Raw genomic sequence first — 17,338 nt, 5'->3', positions numbered from 1 at the left:
CCAGGGGAAAATTAACCCATTTCACACGTCGTGTGATAAAGGTAAAATTGTAAAACAAAGGGTAACGGTTTATACTCGTGATTTTAAAGTTACTCTGACAATCTTAATGGTCGGTACATGTATTAGCCAGCAACAGCGACAAATTATTTCGTTAGTTTATATTTACAAAAAGCTGCAAACTCAAAAAACTAACACGGTAACAAAGAAACGCCATATGCAAAATTATATTTTAAACGCGAAAATACATCTTTTGTTTCGTTCTGTTGACGTCATCATGCAGCGCCCATTCAGCGGGACTGTCGCGGCATTTGAAACATCTACATTTGAAGCTGCAAAATACGGTCACTTTACGCCGAAATTACCGTCTTTACAGTAAACTGAAATGATCGATATGATCGAGAAGGAGGACCCGGTCATCAGCGAGGAGGAGGCGGCACAGTACGACCGACAGATCCGACTATGGGGCCTGGATGCCCAGAAGAGGTCAGTTAGCTTAGCTAGCTTTCCAGGCTAACCGGTGCAGCGGAAGGTTTGACTTGTCGCACTCTTGCAGCACCGGTTTTGACCAAAGTGTTTGATTTTACTTTGATTGCGGGCATTTGTGATCTATTTATTATTGGAGCATGTAGCGTGGGGGTTTACTTGAGATTATCGATATCCATACTTGCATAAGTCGTGGTTTTTGCATTGTCCACACAGATGGTTGTACTGTGGCGGGGATAAAAACAGCCAGGATTTTTTTTTCTCAAACTGGAGTTACATGACTAAGGACAATAGTCCCGTACATCAATCGATTAGATATACACGTTGCATATTTATAAAGTAAATGGTCCCAGTACGCGTGTAATGCTCCATGCTAATGAAATACACAAACCCCTTAAACTCTGATTTGACTGTCGCTTGCAATACTACTTGGTTTTGGTCTACCTGTATGTTGTTGTTTCCCTCGATCTTCACAAACACACACACACACACACAGACACATATAAACATGCACTTATATGCAGTTAAAATAAAGGTTGATTTAATTTGTGACAAACACAATCCACACGGCACAAGATCACACTCCAGAGCATCCAGTGAGCACTGATCAAACAGATGACAAGCAGTGTCTACATTTTGTCTGTAGACTATTCTCTTTTGTCTGTCGCCTATAGAAAAACATCTGCATGTTTTTTTGTTTTTGTTTTTTTTTTTACAGGTTGCGAGGATCTCGTGTTCTCCTGGCAGGCTTAGGTGGTCTCGGGGCTGAAGTGGCCAAAAACCTAATCCTGGCTGGGGTTAAAGGACTCACTCTGCTAGATCATGAACAGGTACACATCCCAGCTATTATCAGAGAGGATTTGGGCTTCAGTTTAAATCTAGTAATCATTGTTTTCAGCTATCCATGAAACATCGGTTTGATACATCCATTGCCCATAAAAATAATGGAGAGGTAGATGGCCCTATGTGGCAGCTGAAGTCTTTGTAGTATTATGCTTGTCCAGTAGATGGTGCATGTGGCAAAGTAATAGCTTTCAATGATTTTCATTAGCCAGTGATGAAAGAAACCTTTTTTTATTGTGAAAATATTGCAATAACAGTTTAATTCTGGCTTCATTTAGTGTTAAAGAAAATATTAATCTGTAGATGCATGTGTTTGCCCTTTGTGGTCTTGTCTAACTAAATAATTGATAAATATTTGAAATACATTTCAAATTTATAGAATGGAAGATCAGATTTTCCAGTGGATACACAGTGTAAATTATCTTCAGCTAAGTCACATCCAGACAGACCCTTAAACTGCATTTTGAGAGCGAGGGCCTCTAGGGAAACTCTTATCAAGCACAACACAATCCTCACTTTGCCATGCCTTCCCTATTTGTGTGTCCACTAGGTGTCAGAGGAATCATGTCGAGCTCAATTCCTGGTTCCGGTGACAGCTCAGGGTCAGAATCGGGCGCAGGCCTCTCTGGAGCGAGCGCAGAACCTCAACCCAATGGTTGAGGTCCACGCCGACCCAGAAAGAGTCGAAGACAAACCAGATTACTTCTTTCTGCAGTTCGATGCGGTGAGTGGAAAACAAAAAAAAAACTTTATTCAAGACAGTCAAGTGTAGTCTGGATAACTGAAGGACAGCTGTATTCAAATATGCTAAAATGTCAACAAATAAATGTGTCATTTGAGAGCTGAGCTGAATGATGTGACTTTAAAATGCACCAAATGTGTATTTTCTTTAAATCACATGTTGAAACGTACTCATGGAGAAATGCACTCTAACACACATCAGGTGAAAAATGTTTCCAGTGGATACACAGTGTGAATTTGTTTTGTGTTAATAAGTATTTCTAAAACTCTTTGTGCAGTAGCATTGTTTCCTCTGAGATGCTACAAACGATTGTCATTACCCAGTCTTGTGTCACTCAGTGTGACCACTAGATGTCGCCTGTGGCCCATTTTGCAGAAACTACTACAGAACAACAGAAATCTCCATGTGTTGCTCCGGCAGGCTCCAGGACTAAAACACCTGCATTAATCTGATTTCTGTTAAGTGGGTCTGCAGTGGCGTCAGCTTGACTCCATTCTTCAGGAAATAGTAGTGGTTATATTCTGTCTTGAATTTCTTTCATATACTGTAATTAGCCTGTTTATTAGGTAATGAGTACAGTTGCTGGTTTAAGACCTGTGTTTGCCTTATATGGTCCTGCAGGGTTCACAGCAGTGCTCAGTGGGTGGAGAAAAGAACTAATTGTACTTTGTCATGTTGATACTAAAAAAAAAATGTCTCCTTGTTGACTTTTAAAGCTTTCCATCTACAGTATTATTATTCAGTACTGAGCTGAATAATATTATATTAAATGTCATTTTGAGAGAGATAATTGGACATAAAATGCATTTTTCTGCATTGGCTCTATCTTTTAGGACACTTGATCTAAAACTGAAGTGAAATTAAAATGAAGCTGGCAGGTTCAAGGGCAGGATCTTTTTAGCTTTGCATACTGAGTGAAGAGTGTAGAAAATACAGCCCTTACATTGTCCCGCTGCACTGTTCAAAAGTTGAGGGATTGTGTAGAAGAAGGGCTACATCTCCCACACTGTTGAGCCAGTATGGATGTGAACATGATCCTTAAATACCATTCAAATTTAAATTCGGCTTTAAGAGTGTCGTCACTGTATTTCAGATACTGTGTGCTGGAGAGTAGAGTCCCCATGAGGAGATGATAAAAACCCCAGAACTTCTTGAATTTTCTGATTGTATCACCTGACTCATGTAAAATTGAAAATTAGCTAAATTATTTATTATTATTTTCTTACATATCTGAGGTCAGCCTTTGAATCCAGGGGGAACATTTTCATTCGGTGTGGTAGGAATTAAATTCCCTCTGGATAAACCCATGGTTCAACATAACTGGAACAATATACTCTAACCAACATTTAGAGTATATTTTATATATTATATTTTTATATTATATTAGCTGAGCAATAAATGGCTGATACAATTGTTTCGGTGACACAGTAAAAGTTGCTTCAGTAATTTCCACAGGCAGCTTTATACACTCACAAGATCTCAGTCTTATCACCACTGAAGGGAAGAGTGTATTTGAATACCATCAGAAGAGAGAGATTTTTTTCCCTCGTCTGAATTGTCGGCAGCTTTCTCCCGCTGGGGGTGTGAAGTGAGGGTCAGGAGGATGGAGAGTGGGACGAGAGGAAGATGATGGCGATAGCAGTAGGATGAAGTGAAGCAAGGACGGGGATGAGATGGATGTTAGTAGGACAAAGGGAGGGAGGAAGAGAGGGCTAGAGAAGAGAAGGCGGGCCAATTTAAAAGACTAGAGATAAAAAGAACAACTGAGAAACAGAGGGGGGTCTCTCTCTCTGTCTCTCTCTCTCTGCTGTAGACACGTATTGCTTTTATCTGCTTCCACAGATGTATCTGTGCGTGGCTCAGTGGGAAGATGGAGGGTGATTAAAGTGGAACGGTTGGAGCGTGGTCAAAATTTTCATATGAGAGGCCCAATTACTGAGGGATGAATACGATAGAAAAACACACACTGTCCATCTGGTACTTGCAGAGTACAGCTGACTGGCTACTGATTCTCTCAGTCACTCTCTTTGCTTGTTTACAGGACATTTTTTAAATTCCTGCAGTAATTACCACGAAGGAACAGAAAAATACCACATAAATAATGTCACGAAATGCCAACAGATATGCAACTTGTCCCTCCTTTTCTCGTGAGGAGCACAAATAAAAAACAAATACAAAAATGTATCATGTGAAATAACCAGTATTGTTCTCACTTGGATGATATGCTGTGAAAACAGGACCACGTGGTTCTCATGGTGAGATTCTCATGAACAACACAGGTTTCCTTTAATGTCATCCTTTTTAAAAGGCAGATTCCAGTTTTCCTGCTTTCCTCCCATCACTTCCTTGTTTTTCTGCTGCTTTAATCACACCCTTGCTCTGGGTCAGATGATGCTTTCATATCATTTCTAGGAAGGAAAAGGTGGAGTTCATTGCATATCCGCCAGGCTGTTCCACCTTTTTTTTTAAAGTTGCTGCCTTTGTGTCAAAGATGAAACCGAGACACTTTGCTTTTTTGTCAGATAAATTTGGTTTCAGACTGTATATATGTTCCACATGGTGTGATCCGACTCTATTGCCTCTCTGAGGTATACGAGTGTATTATGAAGATCAAGACACTTAAAGCTATTGTACAGAGTGTTTGGCAACTGGGGAGCTTGACCCTGGTCTGCCTGCTGCTGTGTGGGACTCAGTGATGCCAAAGGTGCAGCATCAGTCTTATCAGTGAGCTGAAGGGGTTTTGGGTGTGCTGGACTGGGTCAGCAGGATAAGGTGGACCCAGCCCCCCGGTCAGTTGTTTACAGTCAGGCCCACCCTGGTTTTACCATGGTACAGTGTGTCACTGTGTTGGCTTTAGCTTTGTTTGGTCATTCAGCTGCTGCTGTAGGTGTGCCTCAGTCAGTTTGGCAGCTGACCAGCCTGCGTTCAGTTGTTTTGTTCTTCATCCAGCAAACGGAAAGTTACTGATGATCTGTTTTTTGCCGCCATTTCTCAGAAGTAAAATATGTCTCTGTCTCTAAGGGATTAAATGCAAGCAGTTTTAGTGTTATGTTAATGAGAATGTAAATAAGTTGAATAACAGCACAAGAACAAAACAGCAGGGAGGAGGAGGAGGAGGAGGACGACGACGACGACAACGACAGACAAATGTAGTGGAAGCTCAATTTCACAAATTTTCATTTCATTTTTAGACATTAAATTTGCAAAAAGGCATCGAAAATACAAATGTTACAGTAAATTCATAAACTGTATCTCATTGACAGGGAGAGGCCCATGAACATCCCTCTGTGCACACACACTGAGGGAGTCAAATATTTATAGAAGGCTGTTAAACACAGAAGCCTTTCTGTTTCTTATAAACAACTGTAGCACTGGGGTTATTTGGCTCATTTGAGAGGAGTCTCTTTAACACTGACAGTCCCGCAGTTTCACAGCTGTCAAGTTCACACCTCTGAGAAAATCCTTGTTTAACAAAACGTTGTTGATGTTAGGACACAGAAAATTACTCATAGTCACAGAAGCTTCAACTATGACCAGATTTACATGGGTCTCTGGATCACAGGACTCCTGGGACAAAGGAGACATTGAAATTAGGTGGAGTGTACTCTTAACAGCAGCTATGACTTACTGAGCTGAAAGTCATTGTTTTGCAGTACTGCTACAGTGTTGTACAGTGTAACGTTGCCCTGAACAACATGTTCAGTACATGTTGAGGAGTCTTGGTCATTTTGTCCCAAAACCTCCAGGTTCTAATCCCTGCAGTAACCACACATGTCCAACACAGAGACTCTAAAACTCTGCACTACAATTATTTCAAAAGAAATAACCTTCCTGCCTTTCCCACCTTTGTGTTTGTGTGTCCCTCAGGTGTGTCTGACCGGCTGCTCCAGAGACCTGATGGTGCGGGTCGACCAGCTCTGTTCTCAGCGCAACATCAAGGTCTTCTGTGGGGACGTCTATGGTTACTATGGTTACATGTTCTGCAACCTCGGACAGGAACACAACTATGTTGAGTGAGTGTGGGCGGCTGTTCAGAGTGTGGAGTTGCCATGAATTTGTCCATTTGTGACATTTTTAAGCCGTGGATGGAGGCGTCATGTTTTTGGGTTGTCTGTCCGTCCATCACCTTCTCGTGAACGTGATAGCTCAGTAACACTGTGAGGGAATTTCTTCAGATTTGACACACGCATTCATTTGGACTCAAGGATGAACTGACTTTATTTTGGTGGCCATAGGTCAAAGGTCAAGGTCACTGTGACCTCATGTCCCATTCTTGTGGACAAAATATGTTAGGAAAGTCCGGATGGAGTTTCATCACATCTGGCACAGACGTCCACTTGGACACAAGAATGATCTGATTAGAATTTGGTGGTCAAAGGTCAAGATAAATGTGACCTCACAAAACACGTTTTTGGCCATACCTAATTAATAATTAATGCGCTAATTATTATAATTAGGACAAAATCTCACACAAATGTCCAATAGAACAAATTGATGAAGTGATGACATTGCATATCCAAAAGGTCAGAGGTCAAATGTTCTGCAAAAACCTGACCCGTCTGCCATAGTCAGACTGTGGGAAACACTGGCATTGATGACACTAATGTTGATTGCCAACCTTGAAACAAAATCCATATTTGAAGCTTTGTCACGGCTGCAACTTGTTTTCTGTCAGAATCAGCTTTATTGGCCCAGTCTGGACACACAGGGATTTAAATTGCAACTTAACTGGTTGGTGATCAGTATGTCACTCACTCAGCTCCACAGTCTAGTGTTAGTGTTGCAGACTCTCAGCTCTGATTTAAATTTTTTGAATTTCAGTTACAGTCACAAAGCAGCTTCATGTTATATTACAGGTGGAACTTTCCTCTGGTCAAACAACGTCACACTTTTTCCTGCTGTCAGGTCCACAACAGCATGAATGAGTGAACTGATAATATAGGATAACTTCTCTTCACTCTCTCTCTTTAGGGAGAAACCTAAAGTAGTGAAACCGACTGGAGACTCTAACGACGGCCCAGAGGCAAAGAAAGCCAAAGTTGACCCTAACGAGACCACCATGGTGAAAAAGGTCGGTGAATGAAGTCCATATTTCTCTGCCAGATGGTTTTCTATTTTATCCTACCAGCTACACAACCATTTAGCTCCATGAAACAATAGTATTAAGATGACTTCCTTTGAATAGAGGGTTGGGGGGTACTCAACTGAGAATGTTAACATTAGAGAAGTGGAAAATTTTGAGAAAATTACACAAACTGGAAAAACATCGTCAAAACACTTCTGATCATCTGTGAGGTCTGATTCTCTCATCTTCTTCTCACAAGTCGTGAAATGAAAACGATCCTCCTTCGATGTTACTTTTTTTGTTTCTAACCAGTTTGAAAGCACTTTGTCTATTTAATAAATGTCTTAAAATATTTGCAATTTCCTCTAAAACTACAGAATCCCTAAAAAGAAAGTGATTTTTTTTTTTTGGCAGGATAAAAAAAAAATATTCACATGTCTCTCAGGGTGATGAAAAAAAAAAACCCCAAAAACTTAGAAAAATTATCCTGGCAAAAAAAAAAAAAAGAATCAGGGTTTTTGTCTAAAACAAAACAAAACAAAGACGAGTCTAATTTTTCTCAAATGTGAACTTTTTTTTTACATTTATGACCACAAAGCCAAGTAAATCCAAATAAATTGTTTTCCCTAATTCAAATATTGCCAGACATTGCTTCATGTTTGTCTGATAAATTAAAATTTATTTTTTTTAAATCTCCAATCAATCAGACGGTGAGTTTCTGCGCTCTGAAGGAGGCTCTGGAGGTCGACTGGACAAGTGAGAAGGCCAAAGCCGGTCTGAAGCGAACACCGGTGGACTACTTCCTGCTTCACGGTACTTTAAAGTGTCACTTCATTCGAGCAAGTAAAAGTACACAGGGTTTAGTGGTAGCAGGTTGGGAAAATTAACTTTTTTCCTTTGACTTTTATCATTTTAAATTCAAAACCTTTTGGGGTTTTTTTAAAATATTTGTCAGAAACAATAACCTAATTTCATAATTTTAAGATCTGCTGATGGACATTATTTTATTATTTACAGATTCTTTTTCACTATAGTCTTTATTGATGTTTTCAGCAGTGATATATTTACCAAACCAGCAGATTAATGTGAACTAATGACCCAACATATAAAATAAAAGGTTGTTGTTTGGAAGTTACATTTTTGTCCTTGAAGTTCCAGGTGACGTGTTAATTTATTACATTATTATTTACATTTTAAGCAGTCGATCAATTAAGTGAAAAAAATAGCTACCGTACTACAGGCTAATACACAATGCAGATAATAAGTAGCTGCGACCTTAGAAAGTTGATTTTATGGATTTAAGACATTTTGACATCGAAGTCTGTCAGTTGTTTAGTTCTTGACATGTTGTTGAATTGTTGCAGTATTTTCTTTCAATTTGACAAATTTCATGCTTTAAAATTACAAAGCATTGTTGTTTTTTCTCAAGAACTTCAGTCTTTTTAGGCTTAAGGAATATTTTGTAAGGAAGTCGTATTTGTTGTGAAACTATGCATTCACATTTTATTGTGTGATCATTTCACAACTCACTTGAGTGGTAAAGTACCCAAGATGTCCTCTGAATTTCTGTGTGGGAGGCAGCAGACAAACAGAATTTCCATACAGAGAGTTGATGAAATATCACAAGGAATCCTGAGAGGTCTAAAAAAGTATAGAAATTAGAAACTGAAAATGCGTAGGAACCTTGCAGTGAGACTGAAACACATATTGGTTCCAATGAGCTGTCACTGCACATGCGTGGAAATCAGCGTCCATAAAGTTTGTTTAATGTCATCCCTGACAGGGCGAAATGTTAAATGTCAGCCTCGGCCAAGAGACAGCAGTCATGTCTGAAAAGAAAAATTAAACAATGAAAACAAAGTAAACAACAAAAACCGAGTAAACAACAAAAACAAGGCAAGTCACATTAAGACTTTTATAAAAATCCACTCAGTGATTTGGTAAGAAACGCTGAGGTGCACATGAATCAAAAGCCTGTCAAATGTTTAGGAACCGTCACCCTAAGGAACATTTTGACCCTTTAAATAAATCTAAATTGCACCTTCCTGTTTTTCGGGTTATTTACGGTGTCTGATGACCTTCTCTTTAGAGTTGTTATTGTCCCTCCTGTCACCTGGCCCTGCACCATCCCCAAACACTTCATGCTAGTTTCCATCACAGGCTGTCCATGGCCAGTCATGTGCACTGAGCGTAGAACAGAGAACAGCCCGACACCTACACCGCATGACAACAAGCATATAGCAACAGGAAGTAACCAGAAATGGTTATTGTGTGCACACTTGTGAATTCTGACACATTCACCTGTGTGTAGATGCAGAAAATAATGAAAATTAAATTCAGCTTCGGCAGGAAGCAGGTCACAGATATTAAAGGGAACAGTGCTGTTCTGAAGGTTAATATGATATTCAAAGATCATATAGAATTTATATTATTCCTCACTAATCAGGATTTCTTTGCAAAAAGTAGATCCGACAAAAATGGCAGCATATGACGATAGTGCAACATGTTTAGATTACAAAAATCATTCAGTATTTAAGAAGTTGTTAACTAATGAGAGTTAGATTGAAAATTTAAAAAAAACTACAAATAGTTTATCTTTTATGCATTGACCCTCCACTCAGGCAGCGCAAATTAAACAAGACTAAGTCAAAACCTAGCATATGGCTGGACCGCATCGTAGGCAATTTGCATTCTGCCTGGTGTCAGCCGGTTTCAGCTCTTTATCTGTTTTCTTCTCTCCTCCTCTCTGTGCTCACATATACAGTACTTTAATACAGCTGAATTCACAATGGAGCTGTTCTCATTTACATGTTTTTCTGTTTCTGTTGTCAGACAATGGCACAAGTTTGAAATAGTGACTGAAACGTGGCTCATTTTAGACTATGTATGTTTACCAACAGTCACTTCAAGCTGCTGCTCTGCTGCTGCTAAAATCCTGATTTCATAACCACAACATCTATCAAGATCACCAAACTCAAAGTTAAAGGCGAAGACTGAGCTGTGATTTAGGCTAGATTTAATGATAAAAATGATCACTCAGAGAGGAAGTTATATGTGACAGAATATTAGGGTGTTTTCACATTTATTCTTTTTGAAACAAAACCAAACTCAGTCCTGTTAAAGTGGACCAACAGAAAAGAGACTCAGTTCTTTTTGTGTTCCCATTGTGAGTTCATTCAGGACTCGGTTCTCTTTCTGGTCCACTTCAGGTCTGATGGGGCCTCAGTCCTCTTTCTTTTCACACTATAGTTCATCTAGAGCTGTCAGACCTTTACTGCATCACTGTTTTCGTGATGGGTGCTCACAACATCACACATACAATACATGTGACTGTGTATTCATTAAAAACATGAATCATTTCATGTCTAAAAAGCATTAAGCACAGATAGAAGTCTTTCACAAAAACTCATATTGACTGAAATGAAAAACATCAGTTAATTATATAAGCTTTTTTTTATTTATTTGGATCCCCATTAACCACTACCACCTACTCTTCCTGGAGTCTATGCATCATAATTCAAAACAATAATGTAAATTAAAATCAATAACAAAGGTGACAAGAAAATAACAACAGAAACAAACAACAGTAAAACAACAGTAAAAATGCCACAAAAACAAATCATCTCAGTGATGTCATTATTTTCTCTGTGTTCACTTTCACAGAGGCTCATTTAGGCTTTTACCAATAAAGTATATAACGTATACTAGAAAATCTCACAGTAGCTAATATTTTTCACATAATAGGTTTCATTGAATTTATTATTTCAGGGTGTGCACGTCTTTTAAACATAATCCAAGCTCATAACGTGACACTGATTCTCCAGAAAACCAGATAGATGAAACTCACTGAGGCAGGTTAGCAGCGCACAAACACTGATGAGGCAGGTTTCATTACTCTCACACACACACACACACACACACACACACACACACACACACACACACACACACAAAGCTGACTTTTGTTTAAAATCACATCTGATGTGAACAACACTGAGCGGCTGATGGACGACATTTATTTGAAACGCCTCTTTATTTGACAGACGTTGACCGGTCAGACGCAGTCATGTGACAGTGGTTGTGTGGTGCATCTGTTTACTACACAGCCTGTTTGTTTTTCAGTCAGGCATCGTTTGCGTGTATGTTTTGATTCTGAACATCTTGGCTGGTTAATCTTAGGTTTGTGCCAGACGTCGGCTCTTCAGTCTAATAACCACCCACTCTGAAACCCACCTACCCGCTGTGGCCTTGCCTTGTTTTCAGTCTCCTGCGTTTCACACTAATGTCTGAGTGGAAACACCGTCTGGTTGTTTTTGTTGTTTTTTTTAATTTTAAATTTTTATTTAATGAATGCAAGACAGGAGGTAGGGTTATTATTCCTCCGCTGTGTCTATAATTGGATCTAGCGGTTGTTTTTTTGGGCGACCGATGAGGAAGTGGCTCTTCCTCTGTTACAACTGCTTCCTGTCTCACTAGGAACAGTCGGGTGATCTGAACCGCGGGCTGGGTGTGTGTCTGTGTGTGTTTGCTTATATTAGCATCTTTGATCTTTGATTCCCTTTTTTAATATAAAGGTAGTCTGACTAGACACAGCAACAAGAGGAAAGTCAACTTGTACACACATCTATGAATATTTGGACAAAACAGAAATATCATAAAAATTCTTCATTATTACAGTTCATAAAAAATAAAGGATGAAATAAACCCCACTCGAAAGCACGTCTCACTTTGACAAACTGAGATATTCTCCTACCAGCTCTCCATTGTATTTGACTGTATTTGACCTTCATATGCAGGTTTCAACATAAAGGACCAATAAGAATATTTCCCTTTGCCTCTAATCTACATGAGTAGGTTTACAGATACTATCGTTGTTCCATCCTTGTGCACATTATTATATTCTGTGATGAAATTCTGTTTGATTTCCTGCCTGGCGCCAACCTGACAGTGATGCCGTTTGTGCCACTCTTTAACTTTCTACTAACAAAGTTTCTCTGATAAAGGGCAGAGCTGAAGTGCCAAAATGATTCATCGCTACTACTGTGTGTGTGTGTGTGTGTGTGTGTGTGTGTGTGTGTGTGTGTGTGTGTGTGTGTGTGTGAGAGAGAGTGATGCTGGTGGAAATGGCCGTGGGAGGACCTGACTTCCTTATGTGGTTTAAGTTAATGGACGAACAGGAAATATGGGGGCGAAGTGTTGATGTTAGTGCCTGGGTGGTGCAGTTGCAAAAGAGCCAGTTACTGTTTGAAATATTGCTCGTGACCAAATAAAGTGCACACCTCTGATTTTTAATTTCTCATTCAGTCCTGAAGCTGACTCTCATAGGCAGGAAGGAGTGTTTTTTTTTCCACCCTAATATTTCCTTGCTGAGCACGTGCAGGTGTATGTGTGCATCACGCTGTGTGTTCACGCTTTTGACTTGATGTGGGGAAACGTAAGCCTAATCGGATGAAATGGTTGATGGTGCAACCACATACCCATCTTATCCTGTTTCAAAGGGAGCAGCAGTCAAGATGAGATGTTGTCTTTCCATAAGATGATAATTCACTGTGGAAGTCACTTGAAAGCATAATGAAATTAAATGGCATTGAAATGGCAATAGTGCAATACATTATATGGAAAATATTGCTTTAGAAAAATGGTTTAAACTTGTTTCCAGCTCCTCAACTGTCAATTCTTTCCCTCTGTTTGTTTTTCCCATTTCATGCTCTCCTTTCTTCCCCGTAGTTCTGTTGAAGTTTCGCACAGACAAGGGCCGCGACCCCGACCCACAGTCCTTCGCAGGAGACAGTCAGCTCCTGAGACAGATTCGCGATGACGTCCTCGAGGCCTTGGGAGTCAGCAGTGACCTCCTGAATGATGACTTCATCAGGTACAAAGTGTCTTTAACATGTCATGTGACTTTAATTTTACACACCGTAGATACTCAGTGGATAATTCACTCACGCAGGCAGTGGAAGCTTAAGGTTGACAGGAGCATCCAGAAACATTCACCCACACCTATAACATCAGTTTGTCCTGTTGCAGGTGTCCTTACCTTTTAATGTAAAGATATTTCTTATAATTCATTAATTTGCTGTGACCCTATACACACCCGGTGGTGTGCACGGGGCTGGGTTGGTGGGTTTCTCAGTACCGAAAAACACGATACACCATGTATGTGTCCTAATAACCCAGCTGCCCCAGTGCTGAAATAAATCTTTCATTGACATGTTGTCCAGTTTTAATAGATGCTTGATGTCTTTTCACCTGCAAATCACCAAAATCACACTCACAGCTGTCATCAGCCGCTGCAACAAGAAGCTTCAACTCTGAAAAACATGTAATGCAAACTTTCCAACCAAGGACTGATGAAGACAGAGCGGCTGTTAGCCAGGAGGTTCTCACGAGCTGTCTGTTCATTACTTGTGTTTCCTGGCTACTGTTCCACTTTTACAACTTTACGTGTTAGGTTTTTATGAACTGATTGTATTTCATCTTATTGCAATACAGCTACAGCTGGTTTGTCGATCATCATCAATCATAAGCTAAGTGAGTCACTACACTTTGACATCCACACTGTGGAGGCTGGACAAAAGCAGTATGTTCTCCTGTGTCTGTGTTTGACACTAGTGTTTGGAGACTGAATAAGTTCCACATTAACACCATCTGTATGTTTATTAACCCAAACATTCCTGCTCCTACTGTCAGTGAAGAATCATTTGGTTCAGCTGCGTCCCCACAATAACGGTGGTGTCACCAGAATCAGCTCACAAACAATTTCAGACAGCGTCCCAGACGGAGATTTTAGTGGCTCTGTAACTTTCTTTAGTTGTTGTTACTTCCTTAGCATCACACTTTCTGTTTAATCACACTGCTCCATGTCTGTCCTCAGCTACTGCTTCTCTGAGATGTCCCCAGTGTGCGCTGTGATGGGAGGAGTTCTAGGACAGGAAGTCGTCAAGGTAAGCATGTAAACGTTAGGAATGGGTTAATGTTGTTGTCTCTGATGCATTTACACTGTGCTGTAGTAAACGATAAAGATGACCAGTCTGGTGTGTGTGAGGGAGTCAGTCAGCTGACAGGTGGCAACTCAGCTGGTTCTGGGTCAGATCCAGAGAAACAGCAGTAACTGTGATTTTTCACTGTGACCACAGCGAAGCGTGGTGTGACGCTCTGGCAGCAGCCTCTCATCAGGAGAAGTGATTCATACGCTGCTCAGGCTCAACAACATAATAAACTCATTGACATTTTAAGATAAAGGCCATAATAGGAGCATTAGTATGAAATCCACTGGAAAAATATGACTGAACAGTCACACTAACACACAGTCCTCACTACAGTTTAGAGCCTGACCCCAGTGGACCTTTTGGTAATGCTTGAGAGTGAAAATGCATGGATGCATTATAATTAATTTATCACAATACATCCATGTGCACTTGTTCAAAAGTCACAAATCGGTGAACAAGTGCGTCCCAGCCGGGTTCATCACTTTAGTGTCCCATGTGTTTTCTTAAGGTGCGATGCGTTGAGTCACCTCAGGGCCAGCGCAAAAAACAATATAAAATTTTGAACTGTGAAATTCACTGGAATTGAATTATTTATTAGAAAAGATAAATGTACATGAATAAAATGAATATCGATATATCAATAAATATATGAAGACAAAGACCACTGATAATAATGTGTATGCCTCCTGTGACACAGAGTATTGTTTTAACCCTTCAGGGTAATCACAACAGCTTTTTCTAAAAATGCCCAGACTGTGATAACATGCATCATCTTAAGGTTTGTGAACATCCAGCCACTGATGGACCAATCAATGATCCCGTCCTTGGTTTCTTTGTGGTTTCACCATGAATCCTTGAACTGACAAGGTCCTGAGTTTGTTTGGACTTTGGAAAGTCATTGAGTTCACTAGTTTCCTCTGATGGGATCCACAGATTGAGTATGGTAACTAAGCTTGTTAGGGTCATTAGAATTAATCTCATAGATAAAAACAGTATCATTATTTAATGTACAAAGTCTGACACAAAAATACAGAGAAAATGGGCTGTTGTCTCAGTGCGTGACCTGAATCAGATTTCACTTACAACACTGACAAGATTAGAAAACAGTCTGGAGAATGGTGTCCTCAGTCTGGGGTTAACAGAGGAGTTCAGGTCAGTATGTGTGTGTGTGTGTGTGAGAGAGAGAGAGAGGGGGGGAGGAGGAAAGGAGGGAGGGAGGGGGCTGAGAGTTCGTAGTCAGACTGCATTATATTGGCACAAGGCCAACCTGCCGTCTCTGTGATGATGATGATGATGATGATGATGAAACCCACTGCAACTGGCTGACGTCTGGCCGGGTGAATCTGACAGATTTCACTCACACACACAAACTGAACTCTGAACCACTGACGACCTTTAAGTGTGGCAGGCAGGTGCTGTGTGGGCCTGCAGGCCATAATAACATGGAAAACTTAGAACTGGTCAAACTGGTTGGCAAATTCACTTAGTCACCATGACACTTTCACCTGCCAGAATATTTTGTGGTAAAGAATTTAATAATAATAAGAAGAAGTTTGTAGGATTATATTTCATAGCCTGTGATTTCTCTATGAAAAACCCCAAACAAGTGTAAAATTTCACAAAATGAACACTGGAAAATCTCATTGCTGTTTCCCTTCCTCTCTGTGTCTGTGGCTTCAGGCTCTGTCCCAGAGAGACCCTCCTCACCGGAACTTCTTCTTCTTCGATGGTCGTAAAGGCAACGGCGTGGTCGACTACTTTGGACCAAACTAAACACCTGCTGCACCTGTGCACAGTTTTACACACAAATACAAGCCCAGCAAAATTCTTCCTGTTCAGTCAGATTATTTATACCAGTATTTTCTCCACTAGTCATAAAATCCATCTGTTGTTCCTCTGTTGTTTTGTCATTTTATCCATTGTCACTCAAACACTTTCTTGAGCAGACAGTGAGATTTTTTTACATTTGCTAATAAAACATTGTGTAGTAAAAGAATTCTCAGGTCTCAGGTCTCTGGATTTATGAAACCTAACAACAGTGTTGTTTTATGGCTGAAGATTTTAATGATGATCCATCCCTCTAATATCTGCCCATTTATAGTCATAAAATTTACCACTATCTTACTTTGCTGCATTCATATACTATGCTTGGTATTTTCTGAAAATAAAACATTGCAAATAAGAACAATCCAATTTAATCTAACGGAAGTTCAGGAAATAATATACATTTTTAACCTGTTCATCCCCACAGACCCTTGTGTCATTTACACCACTACAAACTCATGCTGTGCAAATAAGCAGCGTCAAGAACTTCATCTTATATTATAGTGTTGGTTCAAAGTTTCCAAAGATGTCAGACATGTCATGGTGGATTACAATCTAATCTGTCTAGAAGAAAAAAACATAAGAAAACATAAGAAAAACATGGTTAATTTTCCATTTGACATAAACTTGGAGCCATAAAAAATGGCGGCTTTTAAATACATAACAGATACACACAATGAAAAGTTAAACATGTTAAACCTTCCTAAGGAGAAGTTTTTGGGTTGAAGTGATTAAATCAAACTTGTGCTGTCAAGAATCTCAGTGGTGGATCTCATGGGGAAAGACAATAGATAGTCACATGATGTCTGGCAGAGTGTGTGACTGTATTTGGTAAGAATCTCTCCCCACCTGGCGCGTGACTCATCAAACCAAACAAGGCTGCATGGTGTCTCAGTGACTGTGCAGCATGCAGCAGAATCATAGGGAAGGGTGGGGGCAGACATTCAAATGAGGAAATGCTTTGAGTTTGTCCTGAAGGCAAACTCAAAGCATTTCCTTTCCTGTCCTCACAAATAAGGCTGCAATAACAGCATCACAGGGGGAAAACCAGCAGTGTGGTCCCATGTCTGACGTCAGTGTGAGTGGTTGGTGGTTAAACCTGTTTCACCCTCGAGACCTGTGGAACCTGAACTGCAGAGACGTGTCTTAGAAAAAAAGTGAGATTTATTGTGATGCAGTTGAAACTCGGCAAGTGTTGACTGCTGCATGTAGTGTGCAGCAGCAGTGGCAGCTGGTCTGAAAGCAGCGCAGGTGCTGATTCACTCTGCTGCTCACCTGAAAATTCAATCTAAATTCAAAAGCTGAATATTAAAAGTTGACAGAACACAGAAGGAAAAGGAGAATTTCTGTGGTGAGCAATGCCATTAATCGCTCCAGCAGCATGTCTCCACA

The 17,338-nt window shown here is 40.1% G+C and overlaps 1 protein-coding gene across 1 annotated transcript; it reads left to right on the top strand.

The window, feature by feature from the left end:
* The first annotated feature begins 35 nt into the window (after nt 1-35).
* On the top strand, nt 36-16,116 carry sae1 (SUMO1 activating enzyme subunit 1). The gene is made up of 9 exons (XM_071495883.1): nt 36-483; nt 1,202-1,313; nt 1,877-2,050; nt 5,936-6,081; nt 7,040-7,139; nt 7,841-7,946; nt 12,861-13,005; nt 14,008-14,077; nt 15,803-16,116. The coding sequence occupies exons 1-9, from the start codon at nt 383-385 to the stop codon at nt 15,893-15,895; spliced, it is 1,047 nt and encodes a 348-aa protein (XP_071351984.1). The 5' UTR covers nt 36-382; the 3' UTR covers nt 15,896-16,116.
* Nucleotides 16,117-17,338: the final 1,222 nt, after the last annotated feature.

Source organism: Trachinotus anak, unplaced genomic scaffold (assembly GCF_046630095.1).
Source record: "Trachinotus anak isolate AG129_WGS33_773 ecotype Australia unplaced genomic scaffold, CSIRO_AGI_Tana_v1 ptg000014l, whole genome shotgun sequence".
Classification (NCBI taxonomy): domain Eukaryota; kingdom Metazoa; phylum Chordata; class Actinopteri; order Carangiformes; family Carangidae; genus Trachinotus; species Trachinotus anak.
This window is presented reverse-complemented; position numbering and strand designations above follow the sequence as displayed.

Excerpts from the sequence above, each read along its gene's own strand:
- sae1 (XM_071495883.1), top strand. The coding sequence starts at position 383 with ATGATCGATATGATCGAGAAGGAGGACCCGGTCATCAGCGAGGAGGAG. Across the intron at positions 1,314-1,876 it reads CTCTGCTAGATCATGAACAG|GTGTCAGAGGAATCATGTCG; the intron begins GTACACATCCCA and ends TGTGTCCACTAG. Across the intron at positions 7,140-7,840 it reads AGACCACCATGGTGAAAAAG|ACGGTGAGTTTCTGCGCTCT; the intron begins GTCGGTGAATGA and ends CCAATCAATCAG.